The sequence below is a fragment of the Palaemon carinicauda genome, chromosome 28, assembly GCF_036898095.1.
Source record: "Palaemon carinicauda isolate YSFRI2023 chromosome 28, ASM3689809v2, whole genome shotgun sequence".
In the NCBI taxonomy this organism is placed as follows: Eukaryota; Metazoa; Arthropoda; class Malacostraca; order Decapoda; family Palaemonidae; genus Palaemon; species Palaemon carinicauda.
Window position 1 is genome coordinate 42,444,523 of NC_090752.1, and position 14,906 is coordinate 42,459,428.

At 43.2% G+C, this 14,906-nt stretch overlaps 1 protein-coding gene across 1 annotated transcript in view; it reads left to right on the plus strand.

Moving 5' to 3' along the window:
* The window catches only part of LOC137621527 (ubiquitin carboxyl-terminal hydrolase MINDY-3 homolog), a 102,783-nt gene that overhangs the window by 63,506 nt on the left and 24,371 nt on the right, over positions 1-14,906 (plus strand). The window contains exon 8 of the mRNA XM_068351886.1: positions 8,967-9,126. Coding sequence (XP_068207987.1) covers positions 8,967-9,126 — 160 coding nt within the window. The remainder of the gene's footprint in view (positions 1-8,966; positions 9,127-14,906) is intronic.

Here is a 14,906-nt window from a genome sequence, read left to right on the forward strand (position 1 = left end):
CTCTTGCATTCATCACCTTCTTTAGCAGACAGCCATTTTCCATTCTCTCAACATGGCCAAACCACCTCAACACAGTCATATCCACTCTAGCTGCTAAATCATATCTTACACTTGTTCTCAACCTCACGACTTTGTTCCTAACCCTAACTACTCAAGATACACCAGCCATACTCCTCAGACACTTCATCTCAAACACATTCAATTTCTGTCTCTCCGTCACTTTCATTCCCCACAACTCTGATCCATACGTCACAGTTGGTACAATCACTTTCTCATACAGAACTCTCTTTACATTCATGCCTAACCCTCTATTCTTTACCACTCCCTTCACTGCTCCCAACACTTTGCATCCTTCATTCACTCTCCGGCGTACATCTGCTTCCATTCCACCATTTGCTGCAACAACAGACCTCAAGTACTTGAACTATAATGAGTACAGATATACTGTCGTGTCCTATTCAAGGATGTTTAATCTTTTTCTCATACTTTTTAGTCTAAACGATTGGTTTTGGCTTCAAGTTAATGATGGAACAAAGGGATTCACATGCAGGTGAAAGAATGAGCGCTGCTTTATGGTTAGAGTATCGATAAAGCCACATTCACTTTGTACAGTTTGTTGGAGCAAAATTTTTTGCAATTATTCTACTGTGCTGAATATAGATCGTGACCTCCCATTAAGGACTGTTGTATTCTTTGAGGAGGAAGGAGGGATTAATCTTCTCTAATACCATTATTATTACTAGCTAAACTAATACCCTAGTTGGAAAAGGAGGATGCTATAAGCCCGAGGGCTCCAATAGGGAGAAATAATCCAGTGAGGAAAGATAATAAGGAAATAAATTGTATGAGAAGTAATGAATAATTAAAATATTTTAAGAACAGTAACGAAATTAAAATAGATCTTTCATGCATAAAGTATGAAAAGACTTATGCTAGCCTGTTCAACATGAAATCATTTGCTGTAAGTTTGAACTTTTGAAGTTCTACCGATTCAACTACTCGATTAGGAAGACCATTTGGAAGATCATTTCACAACTTAGTCACACCTGGAATAAAACTTTTAGAATACTGTGTAGTATTGAGCCTCATGATGGAGAAGGCCTGACTATTAGAATTAATTGCATACCTAGTATTATGAAGAGGATGGTACTGTCTGGCAAGATCTGAATGTAAAGGATGGTCAGAATTATGAAAAATCTTATGCAAAATTTCAGAGATTAATATCTAGATCAGGACTAAGATATTTAATAGACCCTAAGTTCCTGTCCAACAAATTAAGATGAGAATCAGCAGCCAAAGATCCGACAGGAGAAAAATACTCTTAACAAGGTAGAATGAAAGAATTAAAAGAACTTTGCAGAATAGATTGATCATCAAATTTCTTAAAAGATTACAAGACTTTCTCAATAAACCAATTTTTTGTGCAATTGAAGAATAGAGACCTAATGTATTTCTCAAAAGTAAACTTGCTGTTGAGAATCACACCTAGAATTTTAAGTCATACAGAGCTAAAGAAACATTGTCAATGCTGAGGAGCAACTGTCCTTGACCTACTTACAATCATAGTTTGTTCGAATAGTCTATTCTTTACATATTCTCTACAGACAGGTCGGAGCCAGTCAAAAACTGCCCTTTTTTGGGGTCAAGGTTTTCTAAACTGATTCTGGTACTCTGAACCATGCTGATTCAAATAAGCTTTTGGGCCATCTGAAATTTTGTCCGAAATCCAAGATGGCGGCCAAAATCCAAAATGGCCGCCAAAAATCACAAAATATTTTTTCACGCCGTTGGGTTTAGCTATCAAGATGTTTTTTTCTCCCAGAATAGCTATTTTTAGGCAGAGGAATATGACCCTCTGGTTTAAATTCCGAAAAAAATGGATTTATCCTGGCAAATTCAAAGATTGCCGCCGGAGTCGGCCCACCAACTTACAGATTGCGATAACTCCAGTTCTAGATGGGCTATGACAGTAATATTGGTCTCTACCCCTAGGTTTTCAGGGGCAAGGAATCCGAATTTGTCATCATTTTGAACCACAGGCTACTCCATCATGGTTATAATGCATGTTGATGGATGCAAAGCGACACCGGTGACACCTACAAGACTACCAATGTTACCAAATGTAAATGAAATTGCGTTCACACTTGATTCTACAAATATTAAAAACAAATTTGTAAAGAACAGGTGTATTCCTAACATAATCATACAATGATTGTATCTGATATAGTCTTGAAAATGGGTACAAATGTTCATGATGTCAAATATCAGTGAGCTTTTACATTAGTACCCTAACTGAGCACTTGCGAAAGCTCTCTATTTTGTCTCTTTCCAGGTCCTATTTTTCCTCAATATAAAATGTCAAGATCACTACATCTGTCAGTGCTCAGACTTTCACAACTGTCAGTCACTGAGGTATCATCATCAGAATCTGTATCGTCTTCAGAACTATCCTCATACCCATCATCGTAGTCAACGGCAGTCATCAGCGGTGTCACATGAAGTTGATTTTCCACTGTAGGAATCGGCTCTGAAATTTTAAAGAAATTATTATAAAGATTTGGAGTTTTATAATGATTCCAGAAAGAAAATACTTTGGTTTGCCAGCATATTATAGAAAATGGTGTACCTTGCCTCTGTCGCTTCCTAGTAGAAATTTCAGCAATGGGATCTCTTGTTCTCTTCTGCCTTGACCGAGCACGACCATCTTTATCGACCATCTCCGAATCTGCATCATACATATCAATGGCTTCTGTACCTTAATTAAAAGACATGGACACTTTGAGTTACAGTAGTTACATGTGTGCTTTGACTGTTGAGAACTATTTTGACTATTGGGAACTCAAATCCATGAGCTGTCATTAAACGATAGGTAGGAACATCAAGTAGTTACCAAATATTGCTATTAGATGCATAAGAATGAGGATCATGTTTGGGTCTTGATTAGACCTTTCCTTGGTCAGACTTGGTGGCAGTCTTGAACAAAGATACCATACTGGACGAATTCCCTCGCTTGTACGCTGCCATCCTCTGTCAGCGATGGAGGGATAATCAATATTTGGTTGAAGACACTGGTACCATATCAATGCCTGTAGGTCACTCCTTTTAATGTGTTCATCTGCACTGCTTCCATCAGGCAAGATTCCCACACTTGATTTCACCTGCTTCTTGTTGAACATTCTGGTTCTTGTTTCAACAAACGTCTCCTTGTCGGTTCCTGAATACATACAGGTCTGCATGAATGATCTAGGACCTTCCATCTTTTGAATGGAATGGACGGATGTTCCTAATTCTGCTAAGAGATGTACCTTTCCCTTTTGACGCATCTTCTTGAGTGGTTTTATCTTTCCTACCCCGTATGGGAAGGACGTTGTGTCGCAACCAGTTATACTGTGATACGCGGGTAGGACCTTGCAGACATCATCTCCGAAGTGTTCAACAACTTTCCTGACACTGACATACCTGTCATCTACCTTCATCGTCCAGTTGTCTTCAGGTTTGCAGACTGAATATGCGTAGCAAAGCAGAACCAAGATATCTTGTGTCTGTGGCTCGGATAACGACAGGATCTTTGGCGATGGAGGCATGGTAGACAATCCTGGTATCTGCTTCATGGTGGTTATAGTTTGGTAGAATTTCTATACCAGATGCGGTGATCCTAAAGGTTTCTGATTCATGGGTAACGACCAATGGTATCTCCAGCTTTGATGACTTGAAGTAACTGGCCAAGAACTTGATTAGCTCACTTTTGTTCTCACCATTAGTCAGGAATGAATTCCAATCCTTGCCTGTTGGCATGCTCTGATCGGCATTTGTGATATGTACCCTGCGGCCTGGTGTACCACCAGCTCGACGAATTTGAGTCAGTTCTTTGGTAGTAGCTGTACCATACGAATCAAAGATAATTCCAACCTCCAGTGGCTTTGAAGAACTTGGTGGTAAGCAGAACTTCAACAATTCTTCACCGTATTTTCTCCATGTCTGCTGGGGAGGGAGAGTTCTAACTGCTGCCATTCCATCAACAAGCCAAATGCTCTGATCTGGAGAAGTATATTCTATAGATGAAGATTCCTCCATAAGGTAATTCCTGAGAGATGACTTCGAAGTTTGCCGCAAATCTCTGTCTGGGGTCGCCAGCGCCAGTGGGAGGCTCGTCAACGGATGAGAATGGGCTTCTTCTGGAGATGCTGCCTTTCCAACCAATAAGCGAAATGCCTGTCTATCTTCTTTCAAGATATTCACGGCTTTTGGCGGCTTCTGTACTTTCTCTAGTCCTGTTTTTATCTTCAGTTTGACTATGCTATCAAAGAAGTTAACCCTCTCATCTCCTGTAGCCTTCAACCGGAAGTCGGCAAACTCTCTAAATTGCTTCTCACCAGCATCACCTGACATAAGCAGTCCATTCACAATATCATGATCTATTTCCACACCAGTTTTCAGATGACGAGCTTGGCCAACAAGGAATGGATTGCAGTACTTCTCTAGTTGAACGACAAGCCCAGCGATTGTGCCTTCATGCTGTTTTCTGGCTCCAATACTGGCTTCCTTGTGTCCGGAATCCGTCAGAACATCTAGTTTTTCCTTCAACTTTGATCGTACCTTTGCAATGATGTGACTAGTCTTAATGAAGACATCTGTTGCTTGTTCATTTGTAGAGTATCCACCTTGCATCGGGCCTCCTCTGACCTTCATGGTTGTCTCTGTGATCAGGTCACCATGGATAGTGGAGAAGGGTTGGCCTGACAAGGAACCTCCAAATCCATCCTTTGCAAGGTCATCCCATGCCATCTTTGTGAGTCCTCTTCAGATTCTGTAAGTTAATGTGTTGGAAAGACCCTTTAACATGACAATAAACCTTAAATGATTGAAATTAAGTAGTGCACAGTGTAAAGATATTCACAAAATCACAGTGATTAGGAAATAACCGATAATGCATATCGGCCTATGCAGCTATAGTGAATTTTCACCGTGACAAAGTAGCCTATGGTTTAAAGTGATGACAGATTTGAATTCCTTGCCCCTGAAAACCTAGGGATAGAGACCAATATTATTGTCATAGCCCATCTAGAACTGGAGTTACAGCAATCCGTAAGTTGGTGGCCCGAATCCGGCGGCCATCTTTTATTTCGCCAGGATAAATCAATTTTTTCGGAATTTATACTAGAGGGTCATATTCCTCTGCCTAAAAATAGCTATTCTGAGAGAAAAAAGCATCTTGATAGCTAAACCCAATGCCGTGAAAAAATATTTTGTGATTTTTGGCGGCCATTTTGGATTTTGGCCGCCATCTTGGATTTCGGGCAAAATTTCAGATGGCCCAAAAGCTTATTTGAATCAGCATGGTTCAAAGTACCAGAATCAGTTTAGAAAACCTTGACCCCAAAAAAGGGCAGTTTTTGCCTGGCTCCGACCTATGTGTCCTCATACACTTGACAACACTAAGATTACCAAACAATTCTTCTTCACCCAAGGAGTTAACTACTGTACTGTAATTGTTCAGTGGCCACTTTCCTCTTGGTAAGGGTAGAAGAGACTCTTTAGCTATGGTAAGTAGCTCTTCTAGGAGGACACTCCAAAATCAAACCATTGTTCTCTAGTCTTGGGTAATGCCATAGCCTCTGTACCCTGGCCTTCCACTGTCTTGGGTTGGAGTTCTCTTTCTTGAGGGTACACTTGGGCACACTATTCTCTCTTATTTCTCTTCCTCTTGTTTTTTTAAAGTTTTTATAGTTTATATTGGAGGTATTTATTTTAATGTTTTGACTGTTCTTGAAATATTTTTTTCCTTGTTTCCTTTCCTCACTGGGCTATTTTGCCTGTTGGAGCCTCTGGCTTATAGCATCCTGCTTTTCCAACTAGAGTTGTAGCTTAGCAATTGATAATGATAATGATAATAATAATAAAGGGATTCAGCAACCCGAGATCTACTTTCTGGAGATGGAATTGATCCAAAGAGAGAAGCATCATCTTCACATGCAACGAGCTTTTTTTCTAGGCCAAAGCACATGCCCATAACAATGAAGAAGAGGCTGCTAGCACTGGGTATAATGTCCCTGGCTTAGTCCCATGGAGTATGATTCAGTTTTGTCAGGGTTGGTGGAGTGTGAGATGAATGCTGTACTCCAGCAATTGCTGGAAGCCCCTCCTATGTAGACCACGGCTGATGAGCTGACCTATGGTTTTTGCTTCCATAGGTCTTGTAGATGGGCCTTCTATGTCATTATTGAGGGAGCTGGTAGCTAAGGTGTCCCCAATGTCAGTAATTTCAGTGGTGACCTTAGTGAACTAGCATTGATCCCAGGGAAGGAATCCCAGAGGTGTTTCCCACATGGCATCTGAAGCTAAAGAGAGATTGTACATAAGTAAAAGTTTGAGTGCTGAGGCCAGTGAAAAGCATGGTAAAGCTTCGGTGCCAGTGAAACATCTGTACTGATCACCCCTGTGCCTGTCACCTCTGTGTCTGTCTATCCATTGCTTATGACCCAGGATGCTGTGGGTCCCACATCTCAATGCTGGTATCCCTGGCCCCTGTGTCTGTATTACTAGTGCCCATGATTGTGTCTTTTTCTTCCCCTGTGACATTGACCCTCAGTGTTGTGGTTCCTGTCCGAGCATCTTCAGTGGTTTCTCACTTTAAGGGAGCTTTGTCATTGATGGTTGCTCAGACCGACTACTTCTATGTTTCCAGAGCCTACGGGGAAGTTGGTAAGAGGAAGAATCAAGTTTGCTCTTTCTTCTCTTTTAACTCTTTCTCCTGCCTCTCCTCTTCTTCCCCTTCTGATTCTGGTTATGTCTCTTTTTACAAGAAAACAAGTAGTCCAGGAAGGCCAGTTGTAAGAATATAGGTAGGACTCTATGATACCACCACTTCTCACTTGGGGGAAAGGTGGACAGCTCTCAGCTAATTCTCACCCCTGTGAGGCCTGGACCATGCTCCTGGCTGGGTCCTGAGTGTCAGGCCTTACTACCCTAGTTGCTAAGCTGGCCAAAGATGCACAGCTCTTCTTTGTGGAGTCTTGAACTCTTTTTGTTGGCCATGCCAGTCACTGGCCCCACAGGGCCAGGACTATATGGAGGTGGGCTGGCATCACTACTCCAGTAGCGAGGCTAGCCAGAGATTCATAGCCCTGTGCTAGGCTGTGTACTCTTTACATTGACTAAGCTGGTCCCAAACCCCTGGGGCCGGGATCATGGCACAGACCGGCCCTTTGCCGAGGCACAGGGTACTGTCTTGACTACCCAAGCTGGTGAGAGATGCAAGGCCTGTACACTCTGTTGGCTAGATGTTGGAGGAGCTTTGGCACTCTCCTTCACCTTTGCTTCCTGGATGATTAATTGCTGCTTCCTTTGGTCTCCCACATTAAGATGATACCTCTCGAGGATATTGTTGCAGAAGGCAAACATAGGTTGGTGGCCGAGGTGACACAGCCCTGGGCTCATGAGTAAATGACTGCAGATTACTTTCCACCATGATCAACATAGGGAAGGGTACTTGGTACCTCTTCTGCCTCTGGTTTGATGTGTGAGAAAGACATTTCTCTTCCCGTTGACAACTAGATAGTCTTTTATTAGGCCCTGATTACATTGCTGGTTCTGTCTTTGAGACAATACTCATATTCAGGGGAGACGAGTTTTCCTGAAAAGTCTGCTCAGCCTTCCTTCCGTATGAGGGTACTAAGGATCCTCTTGACTCAAAGTTACAATGGAAGCAGAGAACCCAGAGTTAGTATGTTGCTATGTGGAGATTCTTGGACTCATTTGTGAGTTCAAGAACTGGATGCAACGATCATGACCTCAACTGTAGCTAAGGACCTTGGTTATTGATTTGCTCTTGATATAATCCCCCTCAAACAGGGTTTATATGCGATTAAGAACAAATAAGAAATTTTTAAAATTTATTTGTATTTTCCTACCTATACAAACCTGAGTAATTTAAAGCTAAACTTCCCACCTCAACCACCCTTCTTAGCCCTGAGGCAAAGGTAAAAAGTAAAGACTATGTGACAGGAGAATGTACAAAGCTATTTGCCTGTGCTCACCACCTGTCATTATATACCTTGTTAATTATTTCAATGGTTGTACCAGGTTCACTGAAGATATTCTCTATTTCAAAGGACTCAACTTTGTATAGCAAAGAAGAATGTAAATAATTTCTTTAAATTTGTCATATATGTAGAAAAAAATCCATTACTAGAGATACATTATAATACAGCCTTGCCCAGGCAAAGAAAACTACCCTCCCCAACCTGAGGAAATTATTATCTAAATCTTTGGCATAAATAAAAAAAAAGAAATTGTGGGGTTGAGTTGGGTATGTGTATTTGATTTAAGAATTAGAAAGTTATAAAGTGATCAGAATTTCTTATAAGAATGCTAACTGCATTTTAACCTAAAATCACAATCTTTAAGAAAAAACTTTCAACTTATAAACTGTTGAAATTCCATTACACACACACACACACACACACACACACACACACACACACTCTCTCTCTCTCTCTCTCTCTCTCTCTCTCTCTCTCTCTCTCTCTCTCTCTCTCTCTCTCTCTCTCTCTCTCTCTCTCTCTCTCTCTCGTATTGGTTAGAAACATTGAAGTGTGTTTGGATCAAAATTATTTCAAGACAAGGAGAAGAATGGTGATTAGAATTGAGATTATCTGATGTTTACCTAATGTTTAAAGAGCTTCAAAGGAGAAAAGTGAGTAAAACTGATGGCAAATGGCAAAATTATGACTAATCATTATTAACAATAAAATAGCATGACCTAGAATAATAGCAATTACAATATTTTTTTACTAGGCTACCTGTATAAGCTTTTCTTTTGGAGAAAAATAGAATATATCAATGTTGTTAATCTTATTTTATAGTATTTTTGTGAGGATATAAGATTTTATTTTTTCTGTAACACCAAGAATATTTTAAGCAATAATAACTTCGTAGTGATCTCTCATTTTCTATTAATTTTGCAGTTCTTTTTTCTTGGTGCAAGAAGTTGGTAACTCCTGACTCGGAAGTGGAGAGAGCCAAGCAAGTTTTCAGTTGGTATGATACTGAAGGCAACCGTTTCATCCAAAGAGATAAGCTAAAAGATGTTTTAGGGAAGCTAGACCTATGCACAGATGATGACTTGTAAGTGAAGTTATTTTTTGTAAATTAGTTGATGTTTCCCCTCTTCAGTTTTAATTTTTTCTTGTTTTAGCTTTTAAGAGTTGTATAATATTTTCTTTTTGAATTTACTCATAGGGTTAATTTATAGTACTGCAGATCAAACAATGCCTTCAGTAAGACAGAAATTGAGGGAAGTAATTCAGTCGTAAATGTTGATCAAGGTTCCAAAGCCACATAGGAAATCAGTGATGTACTGTATATGTTTTATAAACATTGAAATTTTAGTTAATTGGAAACAAATGGAAAGATTAGGTCTAACATATTTGATATTAGGGAGAAAAAATTTGAAATGAAAACATTAACATTATTATTATTACAGTATTATTATTATTATTATTATTATTATTATTATTATTATTATTATTATTATTATTAGCTAAGCTATAACCCTAGTTGGAAAAGGCAGGCTGTTATAAGCCCAAGAGCTCTAACAGGGAAAATAGCCCAATGAAAAAATGAAATAAGGAAACAGGTAGAGTGGTGTGCCTGTGTGTACCCTCAAGCAAGAGAACTCTAACCCAAGACAGTGGAAAACCATTGTACAGAGGCTATAAGGATTGCTGTCACCAAATGGCATATTTTAACTGCTTGCAGCTCACTGTAGCGGTAAGGGACAGTGTAGTCATCTAGCCAATTGGGGTAATTTCCATTGCAATAGGTCTATCTCAATGAGGTCTGCATTTCATTCATTGATAAGTTGGAATTTATGAGATTTCGGTAGTTGCCCTTTGCCAACTCACTAAGAAGCCACTTTTGATTTCAACCACCGAATGGTACAGACTTACTCTTGGTTAACAAACTTGGCTTATCAATTACTGTACTTTTTTAAATATTTAACTTAGCCGGTGAATATATAATAGCTGCAACTCTGCGGCTCGACAGAAAACACACTCAAAAAACTCGCGAGCGATCGCTATGAAGGTTGCGGGTGTGCCCACCAGCGCCAACTGTCGGCCAGATACCACTCTTGTATGTAAACAAACCCTTCAATTCTTCTCTGTCGACGTTGACGACAAGACGTATTCATACTCGCTGTAGAACCTGGAGTTTTCTCATCATATTTGGTGAAGTACTTTATTTTTGGTTTGAGCTTTCGCAGTGCAGGTGTTTTTCCTCAACATAAACTCTTGAACTCTTTATTGAATCGGATTATTTGTTGATGACTTGGATTGTTTTTGGAATTTTCTTTGACTAATTCAAAATGGCTGACCCTTCTCAAGTACCTAGATTTCGAAAGTGTAATGCTAGGGACTGTAATAGGCGTCTTCCAAAGGCTTCTCTCGACCCACATACTGTTTGTTCCAATTGTCGGGGTAAAACCTGTCAATTGGGAGATCGGTGTGAGGAATGCGTGGGCCTTTCGGAATTCGATTGGCTCGAATACGATAAATATGCACGTAGACTAGAGAGAGATAGGGTAAGGAGAAGTTCATCTAGGTCTGTAGATTTTTCCTCTCCACATGCCCCTGAACCTAATCCTTCCCCTGTAGTGGTTGTTCCTAACCCCCCTTCTAGCACTCAGGAACCGTCTATGCAAGACATGTTACGTGCTATTCATGCCTTGGGGGAGAGAGTTGAAGCGTTAGCAAGTGACCGTAATCAACTCCTGGCTGACGTGAAGGAACTTAAGTGCTATAGTGCCACGGCGGAAAGTGGGAAAGTGATTAGTGCGCAAAGTGTTGTGAACAGTGTTGCGACCAAGGGTTCGTCTGTTCGTGCCTGTCGTTCACCTAGTCCGGGACCTCTTGCAAGCTCCCAAGCCCAGGGGAGAAGTAATGTCGTACGACTTATGGGTTCGAGAGGCCTTGATCAGCGAACAGACGTTCCCTCTATGGTATCAGGCGTATCTCACCAAGATCGCCCCTACCATAAGACGAGAGAGCCCATTTTTACCTCGTCTTCCGAAGGCTTTTCACGCAAGAAACCGTGGAGCAAGGTTTCTAGGCCTCTTAAACGGAAGTCGGTCCCTTCAGGACAGGTCCAACGTCCTGGATGTAGTCATTGGGACAGTTCGGACCCGTTGCTGTCATCGGATGACTGCTCGCCGCCTAAGCAAGGCAAAGTTGTGCCGTCTCAGACGCTAACCCCATTGGTTACCGCACCCATTCCCGTGGACCCTAAATGGGTTATACTGCAGGACATGCAGTCTAAACTTGCGCCCCTTATGGAAGACTACAATGCCGATAAGGTTTCCGTTGAGCCTAGCCATTTATCTCATCGAGATCCTGGCCTTCAGCCACCCAAGTGTTCTGTTGTGCGTCCTGTTGACGCTGGTGTAGCCAACTCACGTCAAGCGGTTGGGGTTGTACCACACTCGATGCGATCTCGTGTGGATTTTCAGCCGCATGTGGACGTTAGGCAACTCGCTGATGCGCCTGGTGACGTTCAGGACGTTCGCCAACCATCGGAGTTGACTTGTTTTGACGCTGGGCGTCAACTTCCGCAACCTAGAGTTGTTTTGACTGCGCAGCCTAGGCGGTCTAAGCAGTCTCGGGTGGACGCTGTGCGTCCTCACGCACCTGTTGTTGTTGACAGTTCTCAGACTGTCAAGCAGTTTCAGGACGCTGCGTCCTGGTCCGCCACTTATGCACCAGTGCGGGTGAACGCTGCATGTCAAGCATTGCCAACCCCTTTGCTTGTTTCTCATCAGTTGTCAGATGAGGAACTTTCGGATGAGGACGTTGCTGACCCTCAGCCTGAGGATCATCCTTCAGATATTGATGAACCTAGAGCAGTTCTGCCATCTATGGACTTTAAAAAAGTCATGCTCATTTTTAAAGAGTTGTTTCCCGAACACTTTGTCTCTGTGGCTCCTCGTTCGCCGCCGTCTGAGTTTGTTTTAGGCGTACCTGCTGACATGCCAGCCTTTACAAAACTTGTACTCTCTCGCTCGTCCAAGAGAGCTTTACGGCTGTTAGGCGATTGGTTGGAAACCAAGAGGAGTTTAGGGAAGACGGCCTTTGCCTTCCCCCCTTCTAAACTCTCGTCTAGATCGAGCGTCTGGTATGCCACGGGAGAAGTTCTCGGCTTGGGAGTCCCTGCCTCTGCCCAGGGCGACTTCTCAAGCCTTGTAGACTCTCCCCGCCGCCTAGCCATGAGACGCTCGAAGATTAGTTGGTCATCCTCAGACCTTGACCATCTACTTAAAGGCATATTTAGAGCTTTTGAAGTTTTCAACTTCCTTGACTGGTGTTTGGGAGCCTTGAGTAGGAAAATCTCATCGGCCGATAGAGATGTCTCCTTACTCATTATGTCTTGCATGGATAAAGCCATCCGCGATGGATCCAATGAGCTCTCCTCCTCGTTTACTTCAGGAGTCCTTAAGAAGCGAGAGTCTCTTTGCTCTTTTCTGTCAGCAGGAGTGACGCCCTGTCAACGATCTGAGCTACTCTTTGCCCCTTTATCAAAGTTTTTGTTTCCTGAACTTTTGGTTAAGGACATAGCTTTGTCTCTAGTGCAGAAGGACACCCATGACTTGGTTGCGTCCTCTGCTCGCAAAGGGACCCCTTCGACTGCCTTTTCCGCTAGACCTAGGATAGACACTCCAGCGTCCAGGTTTATTCCGCCCTTTCGTGGCAGAGCCCCCAGCAGGGGAAGTACTCGTGCCGAAGGAAAGAGAGGAAAGAGGAAAGGAGCCAAGTCCTCACGTGGTAGAGTCTGACTGCCCGCAGCTTCAGACAGCAGTAGGTGCCAGACTCAAGAACTTCTGGCGAGCCTGGGAGAAGAGAGGCGCAGATCAACAGTCTGTGAGGTTGCTCAGAGAGGGGTACAAAATTCCATTTGTACACAAACCTCCTCTAGCGACTTCCCCCATCGATCTCTCTCCCAAGTACCGAGAGGAAGCAAAGAGACAAGCCCTGAAACTAGAAGTGTCTCTTTTGCTAGAGAAGGGAGCGGTGGTCAAAGTCTCGGACCTTCAATCACCGGGGTTTTACAACCGTCTCTTCCTAGTGCCGAAGAAGACAGGAGGTTGGAGACCGGTGCTAGACCTCAGTGCTCTGAACGTCTTTGTTACGAAGACAAAGTTCTCCATGGAGACCACGAAATCAGTCTTAGCAGCGGACAGAAAGGGAGACTGGATGGTCTCTCTCGACCTAAGAGACGCATACTTCCACATCCCCATTCACTCAGATTCCCAACCTTTTCTGAGATTTGTGTTCGACAATGTGGTGTACCAGTTTCAGGCCCTGTGCTTTGGCCTAAGTCCTGCTCCTCTCGTGTTTACGAGGCTTATGAGGAATGTGGCAAAATTCCTCCATTTATCGGGTATCCGAGCCTCCCTTTACTTGGACGACTGGCTTCTCAGAGCCTCGTCCAGTCATCGCTGTCTGAAGGATCTCAATTGGACATTGGATCTGACCAAGGAATTGGGACTTTTGGTCAACATGGAAAAGTCACAGCTGATCCCATCCCAAACTATACTGTATTTAGGGATGGAGATTCGCAGTCCAGTTTTTCGGGCTTTTCCGTCTGCCCCCCCGAATAGATCAAGCCCTGCTCGTAATCCAAAGGATGTTGAAGAGAGAACGATGCTCAGTCAGGAATTGGATGAGTCTAGTAGGAACTCTATCATCCCTGGAGCAGTTTGTCTCGCTAGGAAGACTACACCTCCGACCTTTACAATTCCCATCTAGCCTTTCACTGGAAAAAGGACAAGACGCTAGAGGCGGTCTCAATCCCGATTTCCGAAACAGTAAAGGCTTGCCTGAATTGGTGGAAAGACAATATCAGTCTAAGAGAGGGACTTCCTCTAGCAGTTCAGAAACCAAACCACGTTCTATTCTCAGACGCATCGGATTTGGGTTGGGGTGCGACACTGGACGGTCGGGAATGCTCAGGTCTGTGGACCTCAAGTCAGAGGAGCATGCACATCAACGGCAAGGAGCTTTTGGCAGTCCACCTGGCCTTGATGAGCTTCGAGAGTCTCCTTCGAGACAAAGTGGTGGAGATCAACTCGGACAACACCATAGCCTTGGCGTACATTTCCAAGCAAGGAGGCACCCACTCCCTGACACTGTACGAGATCGCAAGGGACCTGCTCATTTGGTCAAGAGATCGAGGCATCTCCCTGGTAACGAGGTTTATCCAGGGCAACTTGAACGTTCTAGCAGATTGCCTCAGTCGGAGGGGTCAGGTAATTCCTACAGAATGGACCCTCCACAAGGACGTGTACAAGAGGCTTTGGGCGACTTGGGGTCAACCCACCATAGACCTCTTTGCAACCTCGATGACCAAGAGGCTTCCAATATATTGCTCTCCAGTCCCAGACCCAGCAGCAATACATATAGATGCCTTTCTCCTAGATTGGTCTCACCTAGACCTATATGCATTCCCACCATTCAAGATTGTCAACAAGGTACTGCAGAAATTCGCCTCTCACGAAGGGACAAGGTTGACGTTAGTTGCTCCCCTCTGGCCCGCGAGAGAATGGTTCACCGAGGTACTTCGATGGCTGGTAGACTTTCCAAGAAGTCTTCCTCTAAGAGTAGACCTGTTACGTCAGCCCCACGTAAAGAAGGTTCACCAAGGCCTCCACGCTCTTCGTCTGACTGCCTTCAGACTATCGAAAGACTCTCTAGAGCTAGAGGCTTTTCGAAGGAGGCAGCCAGTGCGATTGCAAGAGCGAGGAGAGCTTCTACCATTAGAGTTTACCAATCGAAGTGGGAAATCTTCCGAGACTGGTGCAAGTCAGTATCTGTATCCTCGTCCAGTACCTCTGTAGCCCAAATCGCTGATTTTCT